Source organism: Aspergillus fumigatus, chromosome 5, assembly GCF_000002655.1.
Source record: "Aspergillus fumigatus Af293 chromosome 5, whole genome shotgun sequence".
Classification (NCBI taxonomy): Eukaryota; Fungi; Ascomycota; class Eurotiomycetes; order Eurotiales; family Aspergillaceae; genus Aspergillus; species Aspergillus fumigatus.
This window is the reverse complement of record NC_007198.1, coordinates 1,497,647-1,525,268: the sequence shown is the minus strand read 5'-3', so window position 1 is coordinate 1,525,268 and position 27,622 is coordinate 1,497,647. Positions and strand designations below refer to the sequence as shown.

The following is a 27,622-nucleotide window of genomic DNA, read 5'->3' as shown; positions in this document are numbered from 1 at the left end:
TTCTTCCAACGTCTCGCCGCCTACCTCTCTCTGTTACAGGCACAGGCTGAGCACCGCCAGTTTCCCCGACCAGCACGGAGAGTCGCGACACATCCGTCCCCTTCATCTCCATTTCATCCATACAGGTCTTCAACGCGCTTTTTTTCAACGCCCCCCCTTCATTTGAGGCCATTTTCTCCCCTTTCACTATCGTGTTTTGAGCCTCCCCCACCCTCTTGCTCGCCTTCGCTTTGTCACCTACCGCCCGTTGGTCACCCCAATCCATGCTAAACATCACAAAATCTGTCGCAATCTATTAAACAGAGGTCGCTTTCAGTCGCATTCATCGACGGAAGGAGTTGTCTTTCACTACGCATTAGCCAATTTGCGCTCTCAGTCGCCCCACAGGCGCGAATTGTCATTTTCTGTTTCTAGTCTCTTCCCCCTACGTGTTTCTTCACAATTCCGTCGCGGGTCTTGTCGTTGTTCAAGTCGTCCATTACCGTCCTTGTCCTGCTTATGAAGTAAGACATTGATTACACGCTTGAATATGGCTTCACTCCAGTCAGCGCCCAATATGGCGGCTGGAAACATGAGCCTGCCGCCGAATTTGACGCAGCAGCATATTCAAGAAGTCCTCCAGGTATGGTGTTTTCGCCCCTCTCATAATTGAAAGATACAAGCCTTGGTTATTTTGCCATGTCTTGTCTTTGATATTCAAATAGGATGGCTTCTAACTTTTTCTTAGAAATTCAAGCAGATGCAGGAACAGGGTGTTCGCCACGACGACCCTGAATACCTTAAAGCTCATAATCTACTTGCTGCTGTCCAGCGACAGCAAGTATACCAAAAACAAAGACAATTCGCACAGCAGCAACTTCAAGCGCAACATCGTCAACAGCAGTTGAACGGCGCGACTCCGGAGTCGGCCGCTGCAAATGGTATCAATGGTTAGATTGCTCTACAAGCCCTATCCCTATACCTAAACTTTGCTTCCCTCTTTACTGACCTTTCTATCCCTACTTAGGTCGAAATGGCCCGATTCCCTCTTCGGGTCCCACGCAAGATGCCTCAACACCGGCTGCCGCTCAACCACAACCTGCCAATCCTGCTGCTGCTGCTCAGAAGGGCGCACCTGTCGCCAGTGGGAGTTTCTCTGCGGAGCAGCTTACAACTCTCAGAAATCAGATTCTGGCCTTCAAGTTACTTTCCAAGAATCTCACAATTCCCCCCCGCGTCCAACAGCAGCTTTTTGCCTCCAAAAAGTCTCAGACTCCTTCTCCCTCAGATGATATCGCAAGCGCAGAGAGCGTCTTAGAAAACGTGACTCAGTCCAAATCGGAGCAGCCCACCCCAGATGTAGCACCACAGTCCAAGGATTTCTATGAGAACTTTCAGTCGCCCTATGAACTCTTCCCTAAGAGTGTCAGCTTCACTGATCATGCTTCTCGCGCCAACCGCCTGCGCATTCCTGCTCTGATGCCACCCGGCATTGACCTGGAGCAGCTACGTGAGGACCGCGAGATGATCCTTTACAACAAAATCAATGCGCGAAAGGCTGAGCTCGCTGAGCTTCCCGCAAATCTTGGTGTGTGGGACACGAGCAAGAGTGATACACCCAGCGGTGATGACTCGCTGAAGCTTAAGGCACTGATCGAGTACAAGATGCTTCATCTTCTGCCCAAGCAGAGGCTTTTCCGAAAACAGATTCAGAATGAAATGTTTCACTTTGATAATCTCGGCATGACTGCCAATCGATCTAGCCACCGTCGCATGAAGAAGCAGTCTCTTCGTGAAGCCCGAATCACTGAGAAGTTGGAGAAGCAGCAACGCGATGCCCGCGAAACTCGGGAGAAGAAGAAGCAATACGATCAACTACAAGCCATTTTGAATCATGGTGCTGAATTGCAGAACGCCGCTAACCAGCAGCGCACGCGTATGCAGAAGCTTGGTCGTATGATGCTTCAGCACCACCAGCATATGGAGCGTGAGGAGCAGAAACGTGTCGAACGAACTGCCAAACAACGTCTTCAGGCTCTTAAGGCCAACGATGAAGAGACTTACATGAAGCTTTTGGGACAGGCCAAAGATTCGCGTATCTCTCACCTCCTCAAACAGACCGATGGCTTTCTCAAACAACTTGCTGCTTCAGTCAAGGAGCAGCAACGCAGCCAAGCTGAACGGTATGGGGAAGATGAGCATCTCTTCGAAGATGATGATGAAGAGGATGTCGGATCCGATGACGACGAAGAGGGCGGCCGACGGAAGATTGATTACTATGCTGTTGCTCACCGTATCAAGGAAGAGGTTACCGAACAGCCTAAGATTCTTGTTGGCGGTACCCTGAAGGAGTACCAGATGAAGGGTCTGCAGTGGATGATTTCGCTCTACAACAACAACCTGAATGGTATTTTGGCAGACGAGATGGGTCTTGGAAAGACTATTCAAACCATCAGTTTGATCACATACATTATTGAGAAGAAGAAGAACAACGGCCCCTTCTTGGTTATCGTGCCTCTCAGTACTCTGACAAACTGGAATCTGGAGTTCGAAAAGTGGGCGCCAAGTGTCTCCAGGGTTGTCTACAAGGGACCCCCAAATGCGCGCAAACAGCAGCAGCAGCAAATCCGCTGGGGTAACTTCCAAGTCCTGTTGACCACATATGAATACATCATCAAGGACCGCCCGATCTTGAGCAAGATCAAGTGGACACACATGATTGTTGACGAAGGTCACCGTATGAAGAACACACAGTCTAAGCTGAGTAGCACCTTATCTCAGTACTATACGAGCCGTTATCGTCTGATTTTGACTGGTACCCCCTTGCAAAATAATCTGCCCGAGTTGTGGGCGCTACTTAACTTCGTCTTGCCAAACATCTTCAAGTCGGTCAAGTCGTTCGATGAGTGGTTCAACACGCCATTTGCAAATACTGGAGGCCAGGACCGCATGGAACTCTCCGAAGAAGAACAGCTGCTGGTCATTCGTCGTTTGCACAAGGTTCTTCGGCCCTTCCTGCTTAGACGTCTGAAGAAAGATGTCGAGAAGGATCTGCCTGATAAGCAAGAGCGTGTCATCAAATGTCGCTTTTCTGCTCTGCAAGCGAGGCTGTATAAACAGCTTGTCACGCACAATAAGATGGTTGTCAGTGATGGCAAAGGAGGCAAGACTGGCATGCGTGGTTTGAGCAACATGCTGATGCAGCTGAGAAAATTGTGCAATCATCCATTCGTTTTCGAGCCCGTTGAGGATCAAATGAATCCGGGACGTGGGACCAACGATCTGATTTGGCGAACCGCAGGCAAATTTGAACTTTTGGATAGGATTCTCCCGAAGTTCAGGGCCACGGGTCACCGCGTGTTAATGTTCTTCCAGATGACTCAGATCATGAACATTATGGAGGATTTCCTTCGCCTTCGGGGTATGAAATACCTTCGTCTTGATGGTTCAACCAAGTCCGATGATCGTTCGGACCTGTTGAAGCTGTTCAATGCGCCGGGCTCCGAGTATTTCTGTTTCTTGCTTTCGACGCGTGCCGGTGGTCTTGGTCTCAACCTGCAGACTGCAGACACTGTCATCATCTTCGATTCGGACTGGAATCCTCACCAAGATTTGCAAGCTCAGGATCGTGCTCACCGTATCGGCCAGAAGAACGAGGTCCGCATCCTGCGTCTGATCAGCTCAAATTCAGTTGAAGAGAAAATCCTTGAGCGTGCGCAGTTCAAGTTGGACATGGATGGCAAGGTCATCCAGGCCGGAAAGTTCGACAACAAGTCCACAAACGAAGAGCGCGATGCTCTCCTCCGAACGCTTCTCGAAAGTGCGGAGGCTGCTGACCAGCTTGGTGAACAAGACGAAATGGATGACGACGACCTGAATGACATCATGGCTCGCTCTGACGAGGAGCTACTTACTTTCCAGCGCATTGACAAGGAACGCCAGAAGAACGATCAATATGGCCCTGGTCATCGGTATCCTCGTCTTATGGGAGAAGACGAGCTCCCGGACATCTACCTTGCTGATGAAAACCCCGTCCAGGAAGAAATTGACATTGAGGTTACCGGCCGTGGAGCTCGTGAACGCAAAGTTACTCGCTACGACGATGGTCTTACCGAAGAACAGTGGCTTATGGCCGTGGATGCCGATGATGACACGATCGAGAATGCTATCGCCCGAAAGGAAGCGAGAGTCGAGCGTCGCCGCTTGAATAAGGAGAAGCGTCAGAAAAGAGCCATGGGCATTGAGTCCTCGCCAGAGCCATCGCGCGAAAGTTCGGAGACCCCGCAGCCCAAGAAGCGTGGTCGTAGGGGTCCTGCGCCTAAACGCAAGGCGGAGGAGCCCGTTGAGGAAACCCCGCAACCGAAGCGCAAGAGAGGCAGACAACCGAAACCTGTGGAAACCTTGAGTAGCGAGGACCGCGCCACGCTCCAGCGGATCCTCAACACCGCATACCAGGCGCTGATGGATATGGAGCAAGAGCTGCCAGCGGATTCATCCGACAGCGAGGACGGGCCGGTTACGCGCTCGATCATCGAGCCATTCATGAAGCCACCTCCTAAATCACAATATCCCGACTATTACCTGATTATTCAAAACCCGATCGCCATGGAGATGATCAGGAAGAAGATAAACCGCGAGGAATATCAGAATCTAAAAGACTTCCGAAATGACATCCACCTCCTGTGTCAGAACGCCAGGACCTACAATGAAGATGGAAGCATCCTGTTCCAGGATGCCAACGATATTGAAGTAAGTTTTTCCTCTGTCACTTTACTTGTTTTTTTGCTCTCATAGGTTGCTGACTGTTAGACAGGCGAAATGTGTCGAGGTGTTGAGGAAAGAAACTGAAGACTACCCACAATTTGCCGATTTCGACGATTCTCTGTCATCGGCAGGCAATGCTGCCTCTGTTGCTCCCGCACTGTCTACAGGGACGCCTGTCGCTGCCACTCCGACGCAACCAAAGTTGAAACTCACGTTCAACAATAGCAACCGGGATAGTGTAGGCACCTCAAATGGCGGCCCTGACTCGGAAGACGCATGATGCCACCCAATGAGGTTCGGTTAGGTTATGACAGGGCATCATTGTCTGCGTATCACGTCCGTTGAAGTCACAAGCGGAGATATGATTTCCGTATTTTTCCGTCTGATGCTGTCTGCGAATTCCCCCTTTGACATGTATTTCTCTAGCTTCGAGTTCTATCATCTCCATATCCCGCTCCTGGGAGGCGTTTTTGTGATTTGGTGGCTCGTAATGGACGTTGGTTGATGGCGCAATGCTTTTCAAGACTAGAGACTTAGTCTTGTTTATCATCTCCCTTTTATTATTCTACCCCTTGTGTTATGCCTTATTGAAATATCTTGAGGACGAAAACTGTCCTGCTGCTTCAGTGTTTCTCATTTCAGCTTGTTGACTACTTCTGTTGTCGTTTAAGGAACAAGGGACTTGTCTTGGAGAAACTGGAGACATTTCAGCTGTAATCAACCACCAATGAGGGTTGGTAATAATTGGATTTTCCCGATGCTTGACGCTTCTAGCCTTCTAGGTACAACCATTTGTCGTAGATAATCCTTCCGATCAGTTGTCTCTCGGGCTCCTGGTCGCCTGACTTGTCACTACTTATTAAAGCATACACCACGCAGTAGATATTCACTGTTCGATCTGCTCACCTGAAGATCCCCTGTGATTATGATGATCCTCGCCTAGTAACTACCTCAGTCAACAATGGCATTGTACTCTAGCTTTGCGCATATTGTCGTATGCACTCGAAATCTCAAGCATCACTACAGGTGGGTCTTTTCCCTTGAGATCACAGGGACATATGAAGCCCCCTCGATTCATGAATGACTTGGGTCACTACTGACCTGGTCTGCAAGAGCTTGATGACATGCTACAACATGCTACAAGGTGACTTGGGCTTTGTCTAGAGTAAACAAGCTATTCTACCATGATGTCTCACGTCATATGCCGCTTGGTTGGAACTCGACGTCACATAGTCACGTGACATACCGCACTGTCATGCCCCATCTTGCGCCCTTCTCTTAACCGCCAGCTTGACCCATTCGAATCTCTTGAGCTCTGATAACAATCTCCCCTTGCTGTCTCCTCTTTCCTTCATCATCTTTATATTCAGCCCACCTCACCATCACCTTCACCTTTACTACCCTGTACTTAGCATTAAACCCTCAAAATCCGTCAAAAATGGCTTCTTTTCAGGATCGTGCTCAGCACACCATAGCCCAGCTTGACAAGGAGGTAAGTAACTAGTTATTGTGCGTCAGCTTTGTTAGTGTGTTTGGTGACGATAGATCCTGCACGCCTTTCGACTACTTTTACTTCGTCATCCTTCATCCACTCCTTGCCTTTTCTCTTCTTGAGGAGTCTCTCTGTTTAGCGAGTCGGAAATGCAAAGAAAATAAGGACAAGCCACTAACCCTTGATTGTTTGTGCGGTGCTATTATAGCTCTCTAAGTACCCTGTCCTCAACAATTTGGAGCGCCAGACCTCCGTTCCTAAGGTCTATGTCATCCTCGGCCTGGTCGGAATCTACACCTTCCTGGTTTTCTTCAACATTGCTGGCGAGTTCCTCGTCAACTTTGCCGGTTTCCTGATTCCTGGCTACTACTCTCTCAATGCCTTGTTCACCTCTGGCAAGGCAGATGATACTCAGGTGAGTCTTTTCCCGCTTAATTGATAGGACTGGACAATCGTGACTGACTGTCTTCTGATCACTGCAGTGGTTGACGGTATGTGCTTGTGATCGTTGACCCAATCGCACCTTGGAGGCGGAGACGATCTTCCCGCCTCTTGCTAAGGAACAACCTAGGCTGTTTCATAGCACATGATGCACCGTCATCAGCAACTGGAGACTGACTTGACCGTGCCAATTATAGTACTGGGTTGTTTATGCCTTGCTGACAGTCGTTGAGAGTGCCATCAACGCCGCCTACTGGTTCCGTAAGTTTATGCAATATGTCACTTTCTTCCGATCTTGGAACGTTTTTAATTCGTGAAAACAGCCTTCTACTACATCTTCAAGTTCGTCCTCATTCTGTGGATGTCTCTTCCTCAGACCAAGTATGCTTGCCCAGGTGGACACGACGACTATGAAAAACATGCTAACTCGTCATCTACAGCGGTGCTCAAGTTGTCTTCCACTCTTTCCTCCAGCCTGTGCTGGGCCGCTTTTTCACCAGCGGATCTACCTCAGCCAACCTCCGTGCTCAGGCTGATGCCGCCTCCAAGTCGCAGTAAATGCATTGCTAAGTGTCGGTATTAGCATATAGAATCTGTCGCGGCTTGCAAAGGAGAGGCTGCGAAAGAAAACGTCGATTCTTGCCTTTGGCCTGCGCGGCGCAATCCGAAAGTCGAGTTGTCGGAGTGAGCGGATATAGTGGTGGGTTAAGATGTTGGGGTCGAGTTAGGAGCGCGGACCCGTGATATTCTACTTCGTGCTTTCACATGTCATGATTGGAGGAGTAGACTGGTGGAGGTTGCTTCTGTTAAAAAAGGACAGGATACGGCTATACTTATCCTTGGATGAATTTATATCTAACGCGATCATGCCTCTTTGGGTAATTGAGCAGCATCTTTAGCCATTCCTCATACCCGTCCTTTGCTTTCATTCGTAAGGTCCAATGCCTTCATGATGATTGTCGCGAAGATGACTTTGAATGTTGTGATGACGTAGGTGATGTACATTTATAACCGAACGACCAGCCGCAAGAGAAAAATGCCATCCAACTGACTCCGCAACTCCAGGTGCATCACGACAATCTATTTAGGAGAGTCGATCTTGAACCATGCAGGTGCCGTAGACCAGCGGATACCTGCATAGAGATCTGGTGATAAGGAAGCCAAGTCGATGCAGTGTTCTTAGTACAAGCCGAACCGGTTCTGCCAGCCGTCCGAGCGGGGATTCAGAACGATTCGATAGGGAAAGGGGTTAGAGTCGCTGGTGGTGATCGGCGGAATGTGATCTTTATCCCGATTGACGACGGCGAGGATCTTCAGCGCCGCCTTTTGGAGCATGTTCTCCATCGCCTTGCGGACTTTGGCGCGTTCTGGGCGGGAATAATCAGCCTATACTCTCTCTTCCTGTAGCAGCAGGCATCGGGTTTATAAGTAGATACCTGATTCTGTCCGCGGCGTGGCGATCGTCACATCTAGGTTCCACACCTCCCAGCATACTTCTTCTTCTCCCTTGCCCGCTAGCCCGCTGAACCACACCCCGGAGCGTTTGCGCTTCTTCTCGTAAAACTCGACCGCGATGCGACCGCGTACGCCGCCGCCGCCTTCATGCGTACTGGTAGCGGAGGTATGTTGGCGGACCAGGGCGCTGATGCGGGATTCGATCAGGGTTTCGAGCTCTGCATCGTCAATTGCGGGGAGGGTGAAGTCGAGGACGTCGAAGGTTGTCGGTCGAATTGATGGGAAATAACGGTGGAAGAAGATGAGGTTGAGGATGCCTGGTTTGGACGGAGTGATGTCAGCTAAGCACTTCGCAGGGGTGTTGACAGGGCAATTGGCGACAACACGACTGTTGCCAATAGGGGATAGCGAACATAGATGATAATAGGGCAAGCCGATATCCATGATTCACAAACCTTTTAGAATATCCCTCACGGTGGTTGTGTCTGCGAAGATCTCCAGGAAGTACTCTGGAGGGGTCCTGCGGGGCTCCATCCTCACAGGGGTTGTACGGTATCAAGGAGAGAAATGTCTTAGCACTACCGACACTGCCTTGCCTCTTTGCTGCGAAAGGGAGCAAGCAATAAGCATAAAGATATGAATGAATGACCCAGGTATGACGGCAAGCTGTTAAGCCTGTACCACGGAGACCAGTCCCAATTCAACGGCTTGGACGTGGGGGAAAGAAGGGCAGGTGGATGGTGGTATGAGAGGGGGTAACGTTAAGACTAAGGTAGGTGATAGGTAGCTATTTGCAGTTGAGTCTTTCAGGAACAAGATAAGCTCAGGTCGAATGATTCTGAGAGGAAAATAGGCATGATGTGGTCCATGAGAGCAGAATGACTGCAAATGTCTAAGAAGAGATGGAGAAGGGTCAAAGAGGCAAAGCGACATCTATACCCAAGGTACAGTCCAGTCCATACATACAAGACAACGAGGGCTATCTACGGAGCAGTAGAAAGCGATCCCCGCCAAAACGTTGCGGGCAATGAGATTACTGAAGAATCAGGTACTTTAATTGTCTGTGGATAGCTCAGAAGTAGAGATTATCTTACTAAATGATAGAGTAATGTAGCAAGGCATATAAATCCTAATGCAATTATGACTTAGATGAGCATCGTCGTCGACTCATCGATTCTTGACCTGGTCCGGCGCTGTTCACGTTGTCGGCCGTTTCTGTTATCGCTCTCACACTCTAGCCGAGGCCTGCTCGTCTCTTGGGTTCTCAAACCAACAGCTCCTGTGTCGCGGTTGTTCCAACCTACAACCACTCTAAGACATCATTTCCATTGGATTTTTCTGCTTACTTTCAATCTCATGATATGTAATGAATTATTTTGAATGATTTGACTTTCATTGCTCTCCCATCTCTAGCTCTATCATGATTGGAGCTACTAGACGCTGGTTCCGACGCAATCGCAAAGGTCTCGCGATCGGGGCTGGCATTATTGGAGCTGGCTATCTCGCAGGACAATATGTGCTTTCCAAAATCACAGAAGCCCGGGAGCAGATGAGCAGCGATCGAATTGCCCGAGAAAAGTACGTTATCTTTGGATTCACCTTGATCTTTTGGCCGAATGAGATGGACAAAACATCCATCCACTCGTGTGCTCGGCTTTGATGACTGACATGATGGTGACTGATTGATCTGTCTAGTTTACGGCGACGTTTCGAACAAAATCAGACGGACTGTACCTATACTGTGCTGGCTCTCTTACCAACCGCAGCGGAAGGTATCGTCGAAGCCCTTCCCGTGGAGGAATTGACCAAAGAATTGCAGAAGAAGCGGGCGGAGAGATTGGCTCGACTCCAGGCTGGGGAGGGAACCGTGTCGGACCTGAGCTCGGTGTCACCGAGTGCAGCCGATGATGATCGAAGAAGCCTCTCAAGCTTCCAGAGCGATGGGTTTGTCCGTACAAGTCAAGTAGGAGAATCGTCCTTCGACAGCGAAGGGCCGGCACGGGTAAAGCGCAACAAAACTCAACTCTGGAACGAGGTTAAGATCACTTGTACGTTGCCTTCACTCGTATAAAACTGCTCAGACGGGATAGCTAACGTCGCAACTGCAGCTGTCACCAGATCGTTTACTCTCATCTACACCTTGTCCTTACTAACTATTTTCACCCGAATCCAACTCAATCTGCTTGGTCGCCGAAATTATCTATCCAGCGTGATCTCCCTGGCTACTCCTCCGGCAAATACCTCCACGATCAAACTTGAGGACCATGATGACGATGATCTGACTCAGACCTTGGGAAATGATTTCGAGACAAACCGACGATATCTTGCATTCAGCTGGTGGTTGCTCCACCGTGGCTGGAAGGACCTGATGAACGAGGTACAGGCTGCAGTCACAGATGCGTTTGGCTCTTTAAACCCACGGGAAGATATTTCCGTGGGGAGGTTGTCGGAATTGACTCTTGACATCCGCAAGAAGGTGGAAGGCAACACTCCGGAGGAGAGAAGGTATGTCCGGCCACAGTTTTCCCATAAGATAAAGGTTCCTGTGCCGACTTATAGGTATAGAAGCCGAAGATGGCTGCCCTATCTGCTCCCTCCTCGCGAAGAGGAGGAGCATTTGTTGGAGGAGTCGGGAGTTGCGGGGGTGACTGAACCCACGACCTCTCAGTCAGCTTCGACCCTGCGACACCTTCTCGATGAGACGGCCGACCTGATTGAATCGCCAACCTTTGGTCGCGTCCTGCAAGGCCTCAACGATGAATGTTTTGACTTACTGATGCAAAATTGCATCCAGGAGGCATTCCAGTCGTCACCACAAGCGTCTGAAAGCGTGCCGCAATCATTCACCTCGGTTGCCACAGTTGTCCCACAGGTGAAGACAGCGGATGTCAAGACGAAGCTCGCGAATGTCCTTGCTGTGATGGCGCGGCAGGCGCATGTTATTGGCAACGGCACAAATCCGCCGAACATCTATCTTTCCGCCATGGACCAGAACGTTCGGAATCTGGAGGCCTTCGCAGCCGTCATTTACAGCTCGAACTTTGACTTCCAGCTGCCAGGCGCGGAGCAGAAAGAGGAACAAGTCACTGCCGAGAGAGATCACTCTGATACGTCTTCCACGGCCCCAGTAATGGTGGACAAGGATGATACCCAAGATCTTAACCAAGCTAGTCCAAGTGCAGTGGCTGAGAACAACTCGGCTTTCGAGAAGGCATGGGGAAAGGCAGTGGAGTCGAGCGAGTGAGCTGCTTCAATTCCAGAGGGCAGCTTGGCTTCTCACTACCCATTTGTCCCTCACTTAGTCGGTTCCTTCTTAGCTTATGTATCTCGCACAGCGTCAATCCTGGGGATTTCAAGCTGTGCTGATTGTATGATTACCGACTAATATCAGTCCAGAATACCTGGCGAGGGTTTTCAGGTGCTTGTCGTTTTCTAGTACCTGCGTAGATTGTGCATGTCCACTAGACTGACCATCGACTATCGAGTTCTCTTGTTATAAACGGGACTAGCACTGCAATTTGACAGAATGACTCGTTCGTGAGTCGTTTATCCATTACCGCAACACCAATATTATCCGCTAACCCGATACTTTGCGGAATCGGATGCTATCTAAATGATCAGTCTAGTCAATGATCCAAGCAATAATATCAGGACGGGTGCAATGCAACTTCGTCTAGTAGATGCTCCTAGGAACCAAATGATAGAATGTTAAGAATGGTTCATGGTTTATTCCATGAGAGTACTGGCTAAACCGCACTCATCATTCTACAAGAGCCAACCTTCTCCGGCGGATAGGAATGCGGAGATGGTCCAAAATCCACGGAGAAAGCTTGGCCGGGGAAATCTGCGGGGAATCGCTCGGCGCTGAAGGATTGGGGATTCGTCAATTGGCCGACATTGCTCGTGATACTATCATCATCTTACTACTTGGTATTAAGTACGGAGCTGCGTTTTGTGGTAGTCGGTCTATTCGTCTACTAAATAAATTATTACGTGAGTCCTTCGCAAATAATAAGCACTATCTCCGCATCGGCGTCCGTCTCCTGGGCTGCTTTGCTAGTATGGCTCCGTAACATTGGGGGTACAGTAACCTCGGCCTTGTCCGATCCCCAAAAGAGGTATCGCATAGGTTGCTCAGTCACCGAAGATCCCTTTTATTTGTAGACTAGGAGCGGAGGAAAAGATAACTAGTTCGTAGATATGATCTGACAAATAAAAAGGCTTGGGTCACTGCTGATTGTGTCCCTGACTCGCCACGGCTGCCCAAGGTCACACTGTGCGTGCTTAGTGAGAAATAAGAACGCATTCTCTTCTGCACAACATCTGTTTCTTCCTCTCTCCCCCTTCTGCTGAGTCAATCCTCACTATCAGCCTTCGTCCAAGGGGGGACAGAAATAATTGCGCCCTGAAATCATTAATTATGGCGTTAAAAGGTGTTTCTCCTCGGTAATCGTTCTCTACATTTTACGAGACATCCATCCCTTGAGAAATAGACGGCTAACTCCTCTTCGGATACATAGGCGTCTCCGAAACAGATAATGGTAAAGCCGAGGGCGAGATCTATAGCGAGTCCGCGGACCTCCCTCCGCTCACTACCACCACAGAGCGGAAGCTGATGGCCAAGATTGACTGGCATATCGTGCCGTGCCTCTGTGTCATGTACTTGCTCGCCTTTCTCGACCGGTATGCAATCCTCAAAACAAAACCCCTAGCCCCGTGCATGAACTGAGCTCTGTAATGCGCCGTCACAGAGTCAACATCAGCAATGCCGCGATTCTCGGGCTGCAGAAGGATCTAAATATCGAAAATACTAAGTACAACACTGCGTTGACCATCTTCTTCGTACCCTACGTCCTCTTTGAGATTCCATCCAACATATTACTGAAGAAGCTAAAGCCCCACGTATGGTGTATGTCCTTCGTCTTTCTGCGATAGGGAGCAGGCTGCTGACATTACCGCAGTATCGTTATGTATGTTCTTATTTGGCTTTGTGACGATCTGTCAAGGATTGGTTTCGAGCTGGGGTGGCTTGATGACCACCCGCTGGTTTCTTGGTATTTACCACCCCATCACAAGATAATAAAAATAAGTCCCCGTTGAATAAAAAAACTAATGTACATGTGCTAGGCATGTTTGAGACGGGAATGTTCCCTGGGTGTAAGTCTGTTTCCTCCGAGAACGATTGACCCAGTCAATGACCAATCGCGACGTGGCAGGCTTCTATCTGCTGGGAATGTGGTATAAGCGCAGCGAGGCACAGAAACGATTCAGCTTCTTCTTCAGCTCTACTACCTTAGCAGGCGCATTCGGTGGTCTTCTCGCCAGTGGTCTTGGAGAGATGGCCGGACTTCGTGGCTACAATGGCTGGCGATGGGTCTTCATCATCGAAGGCGTCCTTACCTGTGTTGTTTCGCTTGTCTGGTTCTTCGTGCTTCCAGACTTCCCAGAAGACGTCAAGTGGCTGAATGATGAGGAGCGAGAGTTCATTCGTGCGAAGCTTGCCAAGGACGTCGGCGCCGCTGGTAGAGATGTCAAGCTGACCGTGCGCGATGTGCTGGCAGTCTTTAAGGACTGTGAGTGGCGCGCCAGCCTTGGGGTTTTGATCTTCGCTGACTCCTTCTTAGATAAGATCTTCATTGGTGGCTTCATGTACTTTGGCCAGATCGTCACGGCATACGGTGAGCATGCTCAACATGGCTCTTGAATGGGTTCCATTCTTAACAGCGTGCAGGATACGCGTATTTCGCCCCGACCATCATCAAAACTTATGGCTACTCTTGTAGGTGTCTGGCGCTTCCACAAATATCGGCCCTGCTGACTGTCTGTGCCAGCGATCAAAACCCAACTCTACTCCGTGGCCCCATGGGCAGCCGCGTTCGGCTTCTCCATGCTGATTGCAACCCTTTCTGATAAGTTCAGGCACCGCTACATTTTTGCGATGATTCCCATGTTGATTGCCATGGGCGGCTTTGGGATCCTGCTGAATGTTCACGGCGTGGCTCACCGGAATGTTCAGTATGGGGCGCTCTTCATGGTGACCGGTGGTTGCTACAGCTCAATGGCCGTAGTTGTATGTTGGTACGCCATGAATCTGAGTGGACACCGTCGACGGGGCGTGGGAACAGCATGGCAGATCGGATTCGGTAACAGTAAGTTGCAATTTCTGCAATGCGTTCAGGGTGCGTAAGAGGGTTGAAAGCTGACAAGCATAACCAGTTGGCGGTATCATCGCTACCTATTCATTCCTGGCGAAGGACGCACCGCTGTACCGAAATGGGTATATCATCAGTCTTTCCTTCCTCTGCTTCTCCGCAGCATGCTGTACCGCTTATCTTGCAGCGGTCTGGTACGACAATCGGGAGCGTGATCGCGCCATGGCTAACGGTGCTACCATTGAGCTTACGGAACAGGAGCAAGAGCAGCTGGGCGATCTTGCGCCCAATTACCGCTATACTTATTGATATATTCGATATATTCTAAAGATATTGGAAGATAGGGCTAGGGCTTTCTATCAGCGCTTGCACTGGAGCCACGGACTATTGGAATATCTTTTTTGGATAAACTAATATTTACGTCATGACATGAACTTAACAAGAACTCTACGCTATGATCAATGCCAGTTCGCCACGACACCTCGTCTTTAAAGGCAATGGTTTCAGTTAGTGTAGATTACTATACTCAGAGGTAGACTCAGCAAAAGTAATAGACTTGTCTGAACAAGTAGTCGAATACCCCCTATCTAATAGTTTACCTTAGGCCCTTCGCCAATGGGATACAGATTCGGCTGACGTAATTTTAGCTCGGTAAGAGAGCCACCTGAGTGCGCCTTGACGAACCAATCAGAGGGGTCGTACCACTAGCGAGCCCTTAGTGGCATACTCTGCTGAGTCAGCCACAGCGCACACAAAGAGCAGCTCCGCCGCAGCTCTCCATCCTTCTTGCAACCATCTTCTCATCCTCGCAGCAGTGTGAGTATTGACCCCCCTCGCCTTCAGGACTTTCATCGTCCAGCAATTGACTGACCTGCCTCAGTCTCGAACCATCTACGAAGATGAGAGCCAAGTGGAGAAAGAAGCGCGTTCGTCGCCTTAAGCGTAAGAGAAGAAAGATGAGAGCCAGATCGTGAGTTACCCCTTCATCACCATCACCAATCGAAGCGATGGGAGGTCAGTTGGATCCAACATGATGCTAATGGCCTCCACAGGAAATAAACGTCTCGCCCACTCCATCTCGGTTCTTCATGTCGATGCTCAAGTTGAACGCCGACCATGATATTCGACGACGTTACGATGATGATTCCTTGTTATGATCGTTCCGTGGTCCAGCCGCTCCAATGGGTTCCTGTCTGGTCCGATTTCCTAGAAAAAGTTGTTTACGGTTGAACTACCTATATTCGAATTCGGAGTCCGCAGTTCAACAGCCTGCTTCCATCCTCCTCGGGCTCACTTCAACGTTTTCGATAACCTTTTTCTCTTGATCAGACAGTATGGGATACGTATATCCGTGTCCTTATTTTCTCGGAGAGGCGACTGTTCGGTGGAGGTTGGAGAGGTCGGTGGGAAAGTTTGAAGAAAAAGTGATTCTTCATTTTTATTCATCGCTGTACTGTGTTTATTCACCGAACCTTTTGGGTGTCACATGAGAGCCGGTCAATTGCTCGCTTCTTAGTTCGGGTCTTGCTCTCTAGTGAGACGTTGAGCCATGGAGAGGTGTCCTTCGAGAGTTTATTATAAATGAAATGGCAAAAAAGTTTACGATGACAACAGAACTTGCATCCAGTATCGTAGATTCTACTTGAGAGGTTCCAATCCGCAGAAGAGGAGTCATCGCGGTAATATTAACTCTTGATAATGATGAATAAGGGACATGTACCAATTCGCCGTGCTCTGGTTTGCGTGCCTAATAACGAGCATCTCCGCCTTGGAGTGCGGAGAGCCAAAATTTGAACCCGGCAATTTTTTTTTTCCCTTCAAAAGAACATTTCAGCCCGCGTATCTAAGCTACAACACCACGCCATTCAGCAAAATCTCTTTATATCCTCTTTTCTCCTCGCCAAAGGATCAATATGCCATCGGATAAAGCCGACAAAAAGCGCAAGCGCGACTCTGATCGCCATGAACATCCGAGCAAGAAACCAGCGCTCGAGCTCAAGGACCTACCACCTCTGTCGGCCAGTGTAGTGGAGGAGCATAGCGAGCTGGTTCCTGTGATAAGTATGGATGATATGAATCTGCTTTACTACACACAAATCGATTGACAGGCTACACAGTCACTACTCCTGGCGTCAACGCCCCCCGCAACCTGCGTTTTACGCCGTATTTCAAAGCCCGCGCAAATTCTTCGTCATCGGCAAATCGCAACAAGGGGATCGTTTCGTCGGAGCTCCTTCTGCAATCCTCCGAGCACCCCAAGCTGGACTTTGTGGGCCGCGAGGCGGAGGAGGACGCTGACTCTCAGCTAAAGCACTACGTTGCCGTGGTGGACCCGGAGAAGAAGACCTGGCAGCTTGTCGAGGTGCGCAAGTTGACGGTGCGAGGCGCCATAAGGAGGATGAGACCCCTGGCAGAGGAGGATGAGGAGAGTAGCGAGGAGGAGGAAGTGGTAAGCTCTCGGATTTTGTGTACAGCTGCTTGACTCTTTGACAGATGCTGACTGCGATAGAAAACCATGCGCGCACAGCGCACCGAACTCACCAACACCTTCGGCACGAAACAATCACGCAAGGCGGCACAGTCAATGGCTGAGAACGCCCAGTTGTCCAACGCGCCCGCCGGTGCCGCCAACGCCGCCGAGTCGGCCATCCTTTCGTCCATGCCCGCTGACGCTGCGACCGACATCGCCTCCAAGGCGGCCGCCGTGCAGGCGCAGGTGCAAGCCAATAAGCCTATCCCGCAAGCCAACCTGGACGCAACGCACCCTGCCGACGTCTACCCGATCGACGTGCTCGTCCCCAACGGGCTGGTCACCCTCCGCCAGCTCCCCGGCGTCAAGGAGTGGGCCGACACCGTCTCCGCCGGCCTCCCCGTGGCCACGACCTCGCGCTACGTCTCCCGCCGCGTCGAGGCGGTCGTCAAGTCCGGCAACACCACCCACCTCCAGATCCTCCGCTTCATCCTCCTCCTGCTCGAGTTCGCCCGCTCCCTACGCTCCGGTCGAGACCCCAAATCGTCCGCTGGACCAGGCAGCAAGCGCCTCCCGCCTCGCGAGGAACTGCGACGCATCCTCTCCTCGGCCTCGGGCAACCCCGCCTCGACCAGCAAGCAGCAACAGCAGAATACAAGCCAATCCGACGCCGGCACTCTCCCGGACCCCGTCATCGACGCCCTCCGCCGCAAATTCGCCCCGCAGGGCTCTCACCTCACCAAGAACGACCTTACCTTCCTGCACACCACCATCTGCGCGCTCTCGCTGCATATTCCCCCGCAGCCCGCCAAGGACGGCGGCGCCAGCTCCCTGGGCGGCAACTCGCCCAACGAGCTGGCCACCGACCCCGCCGATCTGCGCGACGACCTGAGGCTCGAGAGCGCCACTATCCTGCAGTACTTCCGCGAACTGGGCTGCCGCGTCGACAAGCCGCGCGAGAGCGAGTTCGCGAAATGGAATATCAAGGGTGGCAAGGCCGAGGCGGCCGCGAGACGGATTGCCCGGCTCAAGATCCCAGTGGAATTTCCCAAGGTGAGCCGCGGTGGAAGGAGGTGATTGTCCGCCCTTGCAGTCGTTTTTGTCTCAATATGGAAAATGATAAAACTAGTAAAGTTGGGTTTGGGATACCTGTCTCCCGCAATACTGCGCTTTCTCTCACGGTGTCATGGCGTTTGGGGTTTCATTGTAACTAGATAGCGCGAAACGTTGGACTATAGATGTCACTCATCTCTTATAGAGGCCTACTATGTTTTAAAATACGCAGGATTCCAACTACGACCGTTAAAATTGGAGACATGCCAAAGGTAGAGACTGGCTCTTGAATTGATCTATCGAACCCAAAAGTGCGGTAATGACAGGCCGGTTCGGATGTATTTGTGAACGTTCCTCATATAAGGAACTGAAAATATATAAGTGCATGTACTCCTGATGACAAGGCAATATTGTCATTAAGTAAAATATCAAAATCACACCCAAAACCCACGACCTGGATCATCAGGTGTTTAGGTGGTTCGAATTATATGTGAAGACAGTACCGGATCGTGAGGCAGCGACCGGTCTTAAGCAGCCACGCCAACGGGGATGGAGGCAGCAGGGGCCGCAGCAGGATGGATGGGAGTGGCGGTTTGCATGCGAGGCGCCTGCTGGAACTCACGCTCGACGGCCTGCTCCAGAGACTCGTACTCGACCAGGCCGAGCTGTGCGTCCTTCCAGATGGGCTGGTTCTGCTCCTCGGCGCCTTCGACACCCACACCGACAAATCCACCCTGGGCTGCCCAGTCACTGGTGCGCTTGATGCCCAGATCGTTCCAGACCGCCTGGACGGCGTGAACCAGGTGGTCGCGGTGTTCCTTGACGTGTCCCGGAGTGGGGGTGATGCGCAGGCGCTCCTCCCCGCGAGGCACGGTCGGGTAGTTAATCGCCTGGACGTAGATTCCGTGCTCCTCCAGCAGCTTGTCCGAGGCCTTCTTGGCAAGCTCGGCATCACCAACCAGAAGAGGTACGATGTGAGAAGGGTTCGGAATCACGGGGATATCCAGTTCCTTCAATGCCTTCTTCACGGCCCGAGTGTGCAACTGCTGCAGCACACGGTCGCCCTTGTGGCGTGCCTGGTACAGGATGGCTGTGTTGGCTCCGGCCATTGTCGCCGGAGGCAGCGAGGTGGTGAAGATGAAACCGGGAGCGAGGGAACGGATGGTATCCACCATAGCCGCCGAGCCGGCAATGTAGCCTCCGACACACCCATACGCCTTGCCCAGAGTACCGGTGATGATGTCTACGCGGTCCATCACCGTCCCCTTGGTGGAGCGAGGGTTGGGGGTGTCCTGAGAGGCATAGATCTCGTAGTCGAGATGTTCTGCGACACCAGCCCCGTGAGGACCGTACATACCCACGGCATGGACCTCATCCAAAAAGGTAATGGCGCCGTACTTGTCGGCGAGATCACAGATAGCTTCAATTGGGGCAATGGACCCGCACATACTGTAAACGGACTCGAACGCGATGATCTTGGGCACATGTAATGGCAGAGACGCCAGCTTCTGCTCCAAATCGACTAGGTCGTTGTGCTTGAACACCATCTTCTTGGCGCCAGAGTGACGGATACCCTGAATCATCGATGCATGGTTCAGGCTGTCCGACAGGATAACACAGTCGGGCATCTTGCTTCCCAGTGTCGCGAGCGTGGCATCGTTGGCAACATAGCACGAGCTGAAAACCAGCGCCGCTTCCTTGCCGTGCAGGTTGGCGAGCGTGTTCTCTAGAGCCACGGCATGCTTGTTGTGTCCCGAGATATTGCGAGTACCACCGGCGCCGGCTCCGTAGGTATCCAGAGTCTCGTGCATGGTGGCCAACACTTCCGGGTTGCGGCCCATTCCCAAATAGTCATTTGAGCACCACACGGTCACCCGCTCTTCCATCGAGGCGGTGTGAGCACGGGGGAATTCCTTGGCGAGACGATTGATATTGTTGAAGTAGCGGTAGGACTTGTCCTTGTGTTTCTTCTCCAGTTCACCCAGGTAGAAAGCATTGTAGTCGAATGGAGCGGGGGCGGGAACCTCAGGACGGGGACCGGCAACCGTGGAGGGAGAAGTGGCCCGTGGAGTCTTGCCTTTGCCGGTGCCAAAGGTGGGTTGGACTGTTCAAAATCAATTAGCGATATATCTCCAATCCATTGGCTGAGAACAGTACGCACGTCTGTCGGTGTTCTTGTATAGATCAGGGCTGAGATTGGCGCCATTGCCTCCAGTACTGTGCAGCGCTCTTCTGGTCTGAGCGGGACGGAAATGCTTGCTGCTCATTCCCGGCACACCAGCGGCAGTGGAGGTGAACCTCTTGGCACCGGCCATGCGGGCACTCTGGACAGCCAGGGCCTTGCTCATCACAGGGCAACGACGAGCGATAACCTGGAGGTTCGACATGGTACCTCCGCCGGGACTCATGCTGGGACGGGTAGCCGTGGCGAGAGTACGCAGAGCGGTGGGAGACGTGCGCTTGAGGAACGGGCACATCGCCCGAGACTGCTGGAGAAGAGACTCCATGGTGACAGCAGCGAGCGAGCAGAGAGACTCGTCGAGGCAGGAATTGGTTTGGTGGTGTTGAGAGATTGGAGAGAGAAGCTTGGACACCAAGGGGAAAAAAGTCGAATTGGGAAGGGGGAGGGGGGAAAATGAGAGAAGAGAAATACGAAAGCAATAAAATAGAGCGGAATCTTGTGGCTTTCTCAGACAGACACTACTTTTTCCAGACGCCGATGCAGGAGATTGGATCCAGTCGTTGGCCAAGAGGTATAAGGCATGGCTGCAGAACAGACGCAGAAACCGAGAAAAAGAACCCGGAGGATGACTAAAAGCCAAAGTGTGACTCGGCCGTTGCCTCATCGCCTCATTGCCTCAGTGCCTCAGTCACCGATGGGGAGAACTGTGCGGCACCGCGGGAGGGGGAGACTTTTGCGCTAAGCCTGTTGGGGCAATATACATCTACAGGTGGCTGCTAATACACAGCATGTGATTGGCTGGTAATGAAGATTTGAAGACTCGCCGGAATTACCGTAGCCGTATGATCCGATACTGGGGAAAGGGTGGGTAAGGTGGTAAAATAAAGTATCGTACGGTATGCGGAACGCCCGACGGCATATGCTCGGAATCCTCCATGGTGGGCCGAGGAAGTCTCCTCACGCAATTCCATTCCGTCTTCGGAGTGCGACGACATAATGATGACCCCGACCTTTTCATTGAACTCATTTATTACGACTTTTATGTAGTCGTCCAAGTAATGGACACAAAGCAAGGGAGAATCTTTCACTTCAGCTGAAGCCCACCCCAGCATCCATCGGGGCAAATCATGGCCAAGGAACAGAACACCACAGGTCCAAGTCATTAACCATATCGCCAATCAGAACAAGACAATGAATGGACAAATAATAAGGAAATCCAGCCACATACAGCCGCATGCTCGTCTATCGCATCGTCAATCTCAATCAGCTTATTCTCTCTCTGCTTTTCATCTCACATCATCCCCTCCAGCCATCCTTCAAAAAAAAAAGTGTCAGGTAGATTAGAGCAGCAAAAGTTGACATGTTAATACAAGGCAGAAATAACAAGCTGCCGCGGGCAATAAGCACAAATCCATCAAAATCACAGTAGTCTCTCAAAAAACGCCGTAGCCCCATTCAGTCATGCGGGTAGGTACCAGTAATGTCTGGATCGGTCATAGTTGGTGTGCGACTCAACTTTCCAGTCCACCGTCACCATCAATCAGTCGCAAACGCTCCGTGGTCGTCTTGGCTCGCTTCGACGATCCCTTGCCGTTGCCACGGCCACGTCCTCGCTTGGGCACAGGTGTCGACGAGGGTGTGCCAAAGTTATCTGCAGTTGAAACAGGCGTTGCTGCCCCCGAAGGCTTCGCGCTGATATCATCAAAGTTTCCTTCTCCTGTAGTAGAAAAGAAAGTCAGCATCCTATCATCAATAAAGAAAAAAGAAAAAAAAAAAAATGGGGAGTTGCGCCATACCTTCGTGATACATGTCGTCAAGTGTAAGATCCTTCTTTCTCTTTTGCGCCGCCTTCTTGCCTCCTTTGCCAGCGCCAAACACCTCACCGCGGTCTAGCGCTTCTTTCTCCTTCTGCTCAATCAGTTCGGCCTGTTCATCATCCGCCAGCCACATGGCGATATCCTTGGTCCGACTCTCGCGGTTGCGAGTGTTGAAGTCAACTCCGCCGGCCGCACCGCCGGAGATGACAACGCGCTGCACCTCTTCTTTCTGCAGGGCTCGCTTGCGGATTCGCTCTTCGATGGTGCCGCGCGTGATGAGCCGGTAGACGGTCACCTGTCGGGTCTGGCCGAGACGATGCGCTCGATCCATAGCCTGCGAGTCAATAGTCGGGTTCCAATCCGAATCGTAGAAAATGACCGTGTCGGCTGCAGTCAGGTTGATACCCAGACCACCGGCACGGGTCGACAAGAGGAACACAAAGATCTCGGGCCGTTGTTGGAAATCGGCCACGGTGTCACGACGGTCCTCGAGTTTCGTGCTTCCGTCCAAGCGGCAGTACTTGTAGTTGCGGTACGTGAGATACTCTTCCATCAGATCAATCATGCGTGTCATCTGGAAGTACAGAAGCACACGGTGACCGCCTGCCTTGAGCTCACGTAAAAGTTCGTCCAGTTTGGCCAGCTTGCCCGAATCGGTGACGAAACGCCGCATGGATGGAACCTCGATATGCGTGTATCGGCCCTTGGTGGATATCGGCTTCGGCAACATGGGCGGAAGCGAGAACGGGGCGGGGTCCAACTTCTTCTCGAGGATCTGCTGCTCCATCTGTCTAGAAGGCGTGCTAAAGAGGGCATGACGAACGGAGACGTTGAAAAAGGTATCCTGGGTTTCCCTGAGAGCCACTTGACCAGAGCAGGAGATGGTGATCGGAGGCGCCGAAGCCGCAGGGCTCGCGCTGGGTTCAATCACGCCTAGGCCATCGCGTTCAAACGTAGCCTCAGAGACATTCATCAGATCCCGCATGTAGCCCTCCACGGTAACGTTGCGGACAGCCTGGCGATCGTTCCGCTGGACGATATTGAAGAGGGAATGAGGAAGCACAAACTTCGATGTTTTCTCGTCCTCTTCATCATCGTAGATAACATTCAGGTGAGACAGTCTGTTGCTCTGGCCACGACGGCGCACCGCCCGCTCGAAGACGCCGAGATGGGACTGCTCGTACGCCTCATTGATGGAGGTGTCGGCGAACCGCAGGAACGAAAAGGCACCATCCTCATCGATGCTGCGCTTGATATTCTCCGGGGTGAAAATATTCATCAAGTGCTGCAGGTATTTGCCTCGGAAACCAGCGTGTTCATTGCCCGGCCCAGCCATGTCAATACGACCACTGGGGCTGCATAAAAGGCGCGGCAGGTTGTACTCAATCAGATTGCGCGTCGAGTAGCGAACATCCACATTCTGTCCCTCGCGGACGAACGAGGCAGTTTCTGCAAAATATCCAACCGAGAACGGTGACTTTGTCTCTGCCCGCTCGAACAGGTCGGGGTGGTTGCAGACTTTCCGGAACTGCATGACCAAGTTCATCAGTGTCGTGCTGTCGGCTTCATCGCCAACGGCGGCCTTCTCAATGAGATCCATGATGCTGACGCGGTTCCGCAAGTTGGTGTAGTAGGCCCGCTGTCTATACGTCAGGTCGCAGAACACATCCTTCTCAACTTTGTCTCCAAGTTCTTGCTGGACATGTTTCTTCACGCGACGAAGCATAAATGGTTTCAGAATCATGTGCAACCGCCGGAGCTGGTCCTCGTTAAGTTTGGTATTACTTTGAGCGTGAGACTCGATGTCCTTGGAGAACCACTCGCTGAATTCATCGTGAGAGTCAAACAAGGTCGGCATAATGAAATGCAAAAGTGCCCACAATTCCTGCATGTTATTCTGAATCGGGGTACCAGTGAGCAACAGACGGTTTCGGCAGTGAAATCCGAGCAGGTTCTTCCACCGCGAGCTTTGAGACGACTTGATGGCCTGGGCTTCGTCGAGAATCATGTACTGCCACTTGACTTTCTGGAAGTACTGCGAATCAAGGACGACAAGCTGATACGATGTCACAAGGACATGGAACTCTGACTCTTTGGTGTAAGTGATGTGCTTGCGGTCCCAGAACTTCCTGAGAACCTTGCGATCCTTCGCCGAACCCCAGTAAGGCAGCACCTTGATATCAGGGACAAACTTGGTGATTTCCTGCTGCCAGTTATGCAGTGTCGATGCTGGCGCAATGACCAAGAACGGCCCCCAGATGTTGTGAACCTCAGCCAAGTATGCCATGACCGATATAGACTGGATGGTCTTACCCAGACCCATCTCGTCGGCCAAAATACCGTTGATACCTTGCTCGTACAAATTGACAAGCCAGTTCAGCCCCTTCAGCTGGTATTCCTTGAGCTTGGCCGTAAGCATCTTGGGCTGAGAGATTTCGATATCGCCCAAACTCGTGGGGTTCTGAAAGTTCAGTTCGCCCTCGTCGAGAGCAGCCATTGGGTTCTCTTCGGCATTAAAGGCACGTGCCCGCTCCTGAGCTTCTTTGACGGCGTTCTGGGCATTAGCCAAGGCTGCCTGCCGCAGAGCCGTCTCATCTTCCGCGTCGAAATCCAGGTCCTCAAAATTGGTGACTTTGGCGCCCACGTCGGCGACGGTAGGCGGCAGATCAATGGTGTGGTCGGCCTTGCCAGGCTGGATAGTCTCATCGGAGCCGTCGACAGCGGTATCCCCAGAAGAATCTGCTCCGGCGCCTTTAATCTTTCGACCAATGAAGTGAGAATACAGTTCAGTCTGCGAGATCAAGAAATTCAGCTTCCGCTTCTGACGATTGGCTTCACGCTCTGCTTCTGCCTTCTTGGCGGACTCGATCTCCTGTTTCTCAGCCAGACGACGCAGATCACGCTCCTCGCGCTCGTTGCGCTTCCAGAAGGACATCATTTCACGCATCGTGCGCTTGGCGCGGGCTTGCGTGTCTTTCATACTCTTATTCGTACGCTCTTGCCATTTGCGAGACTGCTTGCTGGCAAGCTGAGCTGTCTTCCGCAAGTTTTCTTGACGCGTACTGAGAGAAAGGGTCTTGATGCGATAGACCTTGGGGATGTCTTTCCGGGCAATATCCCGCCAGATCTGTTCATATATTTGGTTGTAACCCTTCGATTCGAATGCGGACACGGGCGCAGGCGTGGTTTCTTTGGAACGTGCACCCTTGGCCTCCTTCTTGACGGTCTCCTTTCTCGGATCTTCCTTGGGAGCGAGAGGCAGGGGCTCATCATTCTCCATGGCAGCATAAGCAGCTTCGGCCGCATCCTTCTCGGCCTGCTTCTGCTCCTTGGATTTCTTCGGCCGTGAGGTCCCCGAGCGTCCAGACTTGCGCCTCGATGGGGAGCTGCGACCGATGTGGAATGAGCTGGTAGTGCCTCCTTCCAGATTAGGAGCAAGCGGCGTGACCTCTCCGATTTCCTCCGGCGATGTGACACCTTCGAGAGCTCGCTTGGTCGATTTGATCTTTCTCTGGGCCCTTTCCGCTTCGCGGAGGAATTTGGCCTTCTCGGCAGCATCGTTGGCCTTATTTGCCTTGCGCTCCGCTTCAAGCTTCTTCTGCATTTCCAAACGCACCGTATTCTCACGCCGCCGCTTCCGCTGCATGTCCTTCTTGCGTTCCTTTTCGTCCTGAATTTCCTTCGCCTGAACTTCAGCTATGACCGACGCTTCGTTTGCGGCCCGGAATCGATCCACTCCCGCGTTTGCCTGCTTCTCGAAAGTTTTACCGAGCTTGACAAGGAAATCATGACGGCGACGCTGTCTTGGCATTAGTACTTTGATATTTCAAATGTGGAAAGATGTAAAATAGAGGCCTACCTTGCGCCTGATGCCCTCGGCTTTTTCCGCATCTAAGGCCCTTTTCTTGCTCTTCACCATGTAGCGCCCATACTCCACTTCAAAGCCAGGCGACTCGACATCGCTCTTGTCGGCATTGTCAATCTCGGCAATGATCTTGTTGATGGCTTCAGCATCTCGCTCTGTTAATGTCTTGCGGTTGGAGACCCGAGCGGCTTTTGTCGGTTCGAAAGCACCGTGAGTAGATGCAACTGGAAGCGCTTCGGCGGATTTGGGCTCTTGTTCCACATTCCGACGACGTTTTTCGGCGCTCGGTTTCTTCTCAAGTCGGGGCAAGGCTGCGGGGGAGATGGGCTCCGGCTCCTTAACTTTAAGTTGGGAGGTAGGCGGAAGAGCGTGCGTCACTGGAGGTGGTGTGAGTCTTCTCCTTGCTGGCACTGGGGCAAGGGTTGGTGGTGCGGGTGTGATTGTGGTTGCCGGGCCCGGCAGGGCTTCTGGAAGGGAAGGCTGCTTTATAGGAGAGGTCTCTTCAGTCGGGCCCGAAAGAATGCTGGCGAACGACATGGGGTCGGCAGCGCGAGCATGTTTCTAGATAAAGGGAACAAAAATTCAGTAAACATACTCATCTCACATTCGTTTACCATAATGCTCGTAGTGAGGACGTACCGTTTCTCTAGGGGGAGAAGCCGGCCGGGGCTCTCGCATCATTGACGATGAGTATCCAGGAGCACCATTTCCTCCGATTGGGTACAGTGGTTCCGTCTCTTTCTTTGGAGGCGATTGCGATAGACTTTCCAGGCGAGCCGATGGATGGGCGTGGGATGCAGTGGAGTGGTTGTAGGAGGATGCGCCGTTGCTGGACATCATTGATGCAGAATATGGCCTTGGTAATGAAAACTGCGGCGTCCCTGCCGACGAATGTGTCTGATACTGCGAAGAAGGCTCCGGATGATGCCCTGGCGGAGGAGCACCACCGTTTAATGGAGGTAGCGTAGCTGGTAAGGGCGAAGGCGCATGTGAGTAATGGGGACTCCGAGACAGTGACGGCTGTGGAGCGAAAGCCGGCGGTGTCTGCGGAGCGTGCTGCTGGTACTGATCGTTGTTGGGATAGTATGAACGATTCTTATTCGGAGGAGAATAGACGGGAAAACGAGGTTGCTGCGTCGGAGACTGAGGATTGTAAGGCGGAGCCCCCGTCATGATGCCCGCGTGTGCCGGAGAACGCGGCGGCGAATATTCGAATACAACAGGGGCAGCGATAAGACAGTTGAACTTCGGAAAGGCGTCTTGGTCAAGTGAACATTGAACAGGGCCGGTCGTCCAAACGAGAGAGGGGAGAGAGGAAAGGTATCTTTCCAGAGGGGACGGCCAGTCACGCGTTTCGCACCTGTCGCGGCGGTTTCAACTGCTTGACTAAAGGATTAGCTCCCAGACAGGGTACGGTTAAGAAAAGATGGATTCAACGGTTGAAATAAGGAAATGGATCGGCGGTTCATACAAGACAAATTGTGAAGCGGGAAGATGAGTTAAAGGGAGGGAAGGGGAAAGACAAATGGGATTAGAAAAGGTTGCCTCACCGTTTTGACAGGAACCTCTCGGGATAATTGGATGAAGGCGAGCTCTTTGTGGATGGTGGGCCAAACCAACAAACTCCCGTCAGCGCCAGAGAGGCTCAGGCTCAGGCTCAGATGCGATGGAAAACGAGCACCCGTCTGTGGTTCTCCCAAATGGAGAATTAACACTGTGGTGCGGCTGACGGAGCTTGTGGAGAAAGGGAGAAAGGGAAACAAGTGGGATGGAGAAGTTGGAGATGTAGATGATGAGATGAAGATGGAATAGTTAGATGATGGGGATAGATGGAGGATATAGAAAAGTAAGGGTCGATGGCGGAGGAAAGGAAGGAATAGTTTAGTTAGTGAATGATGATGATGATAATAGTGATGCTGTTGTTGGACCTTCAAGCTGGTCGTTCCAGCCTT

The 27,622-nt window shown here is 51.7% G+C and overlaps 8 protein-coding genes across 8 annotated transcripts; 5 read left to right on the top strand and 3 right to left on the bottom strand.

Moving 5' to 3' along the window:
* Positions 1–43: 43 nt before the first annotated feature.
* AFUA_5G06330 (putative RSC complex subunit (Sth1)) lies at positions 44–5,572 on the top strand. Its single transcript, XM_748907.2, has 4 exons — positions 44–622; positions 728–929; positions 1,007–4,728; positions 4,793–5,572. The coding sequence occupies exons 1-4, from the start codon at positions 530–532 to the stop codon at positions 5,021–5,023; spliced, it is 4,248 nt and encodes a 1,415-aa protein (XP_754000.2). The 5' UTR covers positions 44–529; the 3' UTR covers positions 5,024–5,572.
* Positions 5,573–5,937: 365 nt separating this feature from the next.
* yop1 (putative membrane biogenesis protein (Yop1)) lies at positions 5,938–7,234 on the top strand (the record flags this gene model as incomplete). Its single annotated transcript, XM_748908.2, has 6 exons — positions 5,938–6,235; positions 6,444–6,650; positions 6,718–6,726; positions 6,874–6,937; positions 7,000–7,057; positions 7,117–7,234. The coding sequence occupies exons 1-6, from the start codon at positions 6,182–6,184 to the stop codon at positions 7,232–7,234; spliced, it is 510 nt and encodes a 169-aa protein (XP_754001.1). The 5' UTR covers positions 5,938–6,181.
* Positions 7,235–7,855: 621 nt separating this feature from the next.
* Positions 7,856–9,261, bottom strand: AFUA_5G06310 (autophagy-related protein 101; the record flags this gene model as incomplete). The annotated part of the gene is made up of 3 exons (XM_748909.2): positions 8,587–9,261; positions 8,113–8,448; positions 7,856–8,043 (listed from the first exon to the last, which is right to left on the bottom strand). The coding sequence occupies exons 1-3, from the start codon at positions 8,663–8,665 to the stop codon at positions 7,856–7,858; spliced, it is 603 nt and encodes a 200-aa protein (XP_754002.2). The 5' UTR covers positions 8,666–9,261.
* Positions 9,262–9,319: 58 nt separating this feature from the next.
* pex3 (peroxisomal biogenesis factor 3) lies at positions 9,320–12,072 on the top strand. Its single transcript, XM_748910.2, has 4 exons — positions 9,320–9,709; positions 9,827–10,179; positions 10,240–10,636; positions 10,697–12,072. The coding sequence occupies exons 1-4, from the start codon at positions 9,552–9,554 to the stop codon at positions 11,373–11,375; spliced, it is 1,587 nt and encodes a 528-aa protein (XP_754003.1). The 5' UTR covers positions 9,320–9,551; the 3' UTR covers positions 11,376–12,072.
* A 224-nt stretch (positions 12,073–12,296) lies between these two features.
* On the top strand, positions 12,297–14,791 carry AFUA_5G06290 (putative MFS transporter). Its single transcript, XM_748911.2, has 10 exons — positions 12,297–12,564; positions 12,652–12,814; positions 12,883–13,040; positions 13,093–13,185; positions 13,259–13,288; positions 13,348–13,704; positions 13,756–13,809; positions 13,863–13,910; positions 13,963–14,280; positions 14,348–14,791. Exons 1-10 carry the CDS (start codon positions 12,552–12,554, stop codon positions 14,590–14,592), a joined length of 1,479 nt encoding a protein of 492 aa, XP_754004.1. The 5' UTR covers positions 12,297–12,551; the 3' UTR covers positions 14,593–14,791.
* A 1,405-nt stretch (positions 14,792–16,196) lies between these two features.
* AFUA_5G06280 (DNA-directed RNA polymerase I subunit RPA49) lies at positions 16,197–17,830 on the top strand (the record flags this gene model as incomplete). The annotated part of the gene is made up of 3 exons (XM_748912.1): positions 16,197–16,344; positions 16,392–16,732; positions 16,793–17,830. The coding sequence occupies 3 exons, from the start codon at positions 16,197–16,199 to the stop codon at positions 17,828–17,830; spliced, it is 1,527 nt and encodes a 508-aa protein (XP_754005.1).
* Positions 17,831–18,070: 240 nt separating this feature from the next.
* On the bottom strand, positions 18,071–20,724 carry hemA (5-aminolevulinic acid synthase HemA). The gene is made up of 2 exons (XM_748913.2): positions 19,968–20,724; positions 18,071–19,910 (listed from the first exon to the last, which is right to left on the bottom strand). Exons 1-2 carry the CDS (start codon positions 20,650–20,652, stop codon positions 18,334–18,336), a joined length of 2,262 nt encoding a protein of 753 aa, XP_754006.2. The 5' UTR covers positions 20,653–20,724; the 3' UTR covers positions 18,071–18,333.
* A 101-nt stretch (positions 20,725–20,825) lies between these two features.
* Positions 20,826–26,843, bottom strand: ino80 (chromatin-remodeling ATPase INO80; the record flags this gene model as incomplete). Its single annotated transcript, XM_748914.2, has 4 exons — positions 20,826–21,705; positions 21,785–25,604; positions 25,665–26,231; positions 26,310–26,843. The coding sequence occupies 4 exons, from the start codon at positions 26,841–26,843 to the stop codon at positions 21,500–21,502; spliced, it is 5,127 nt and encodes a 1,708-aa protein (XP_754007.1). The 3' UTR covers positions 20,826–21,499.
* Positions 26,844–27,622: the final 779 nt, after the last annotated feature.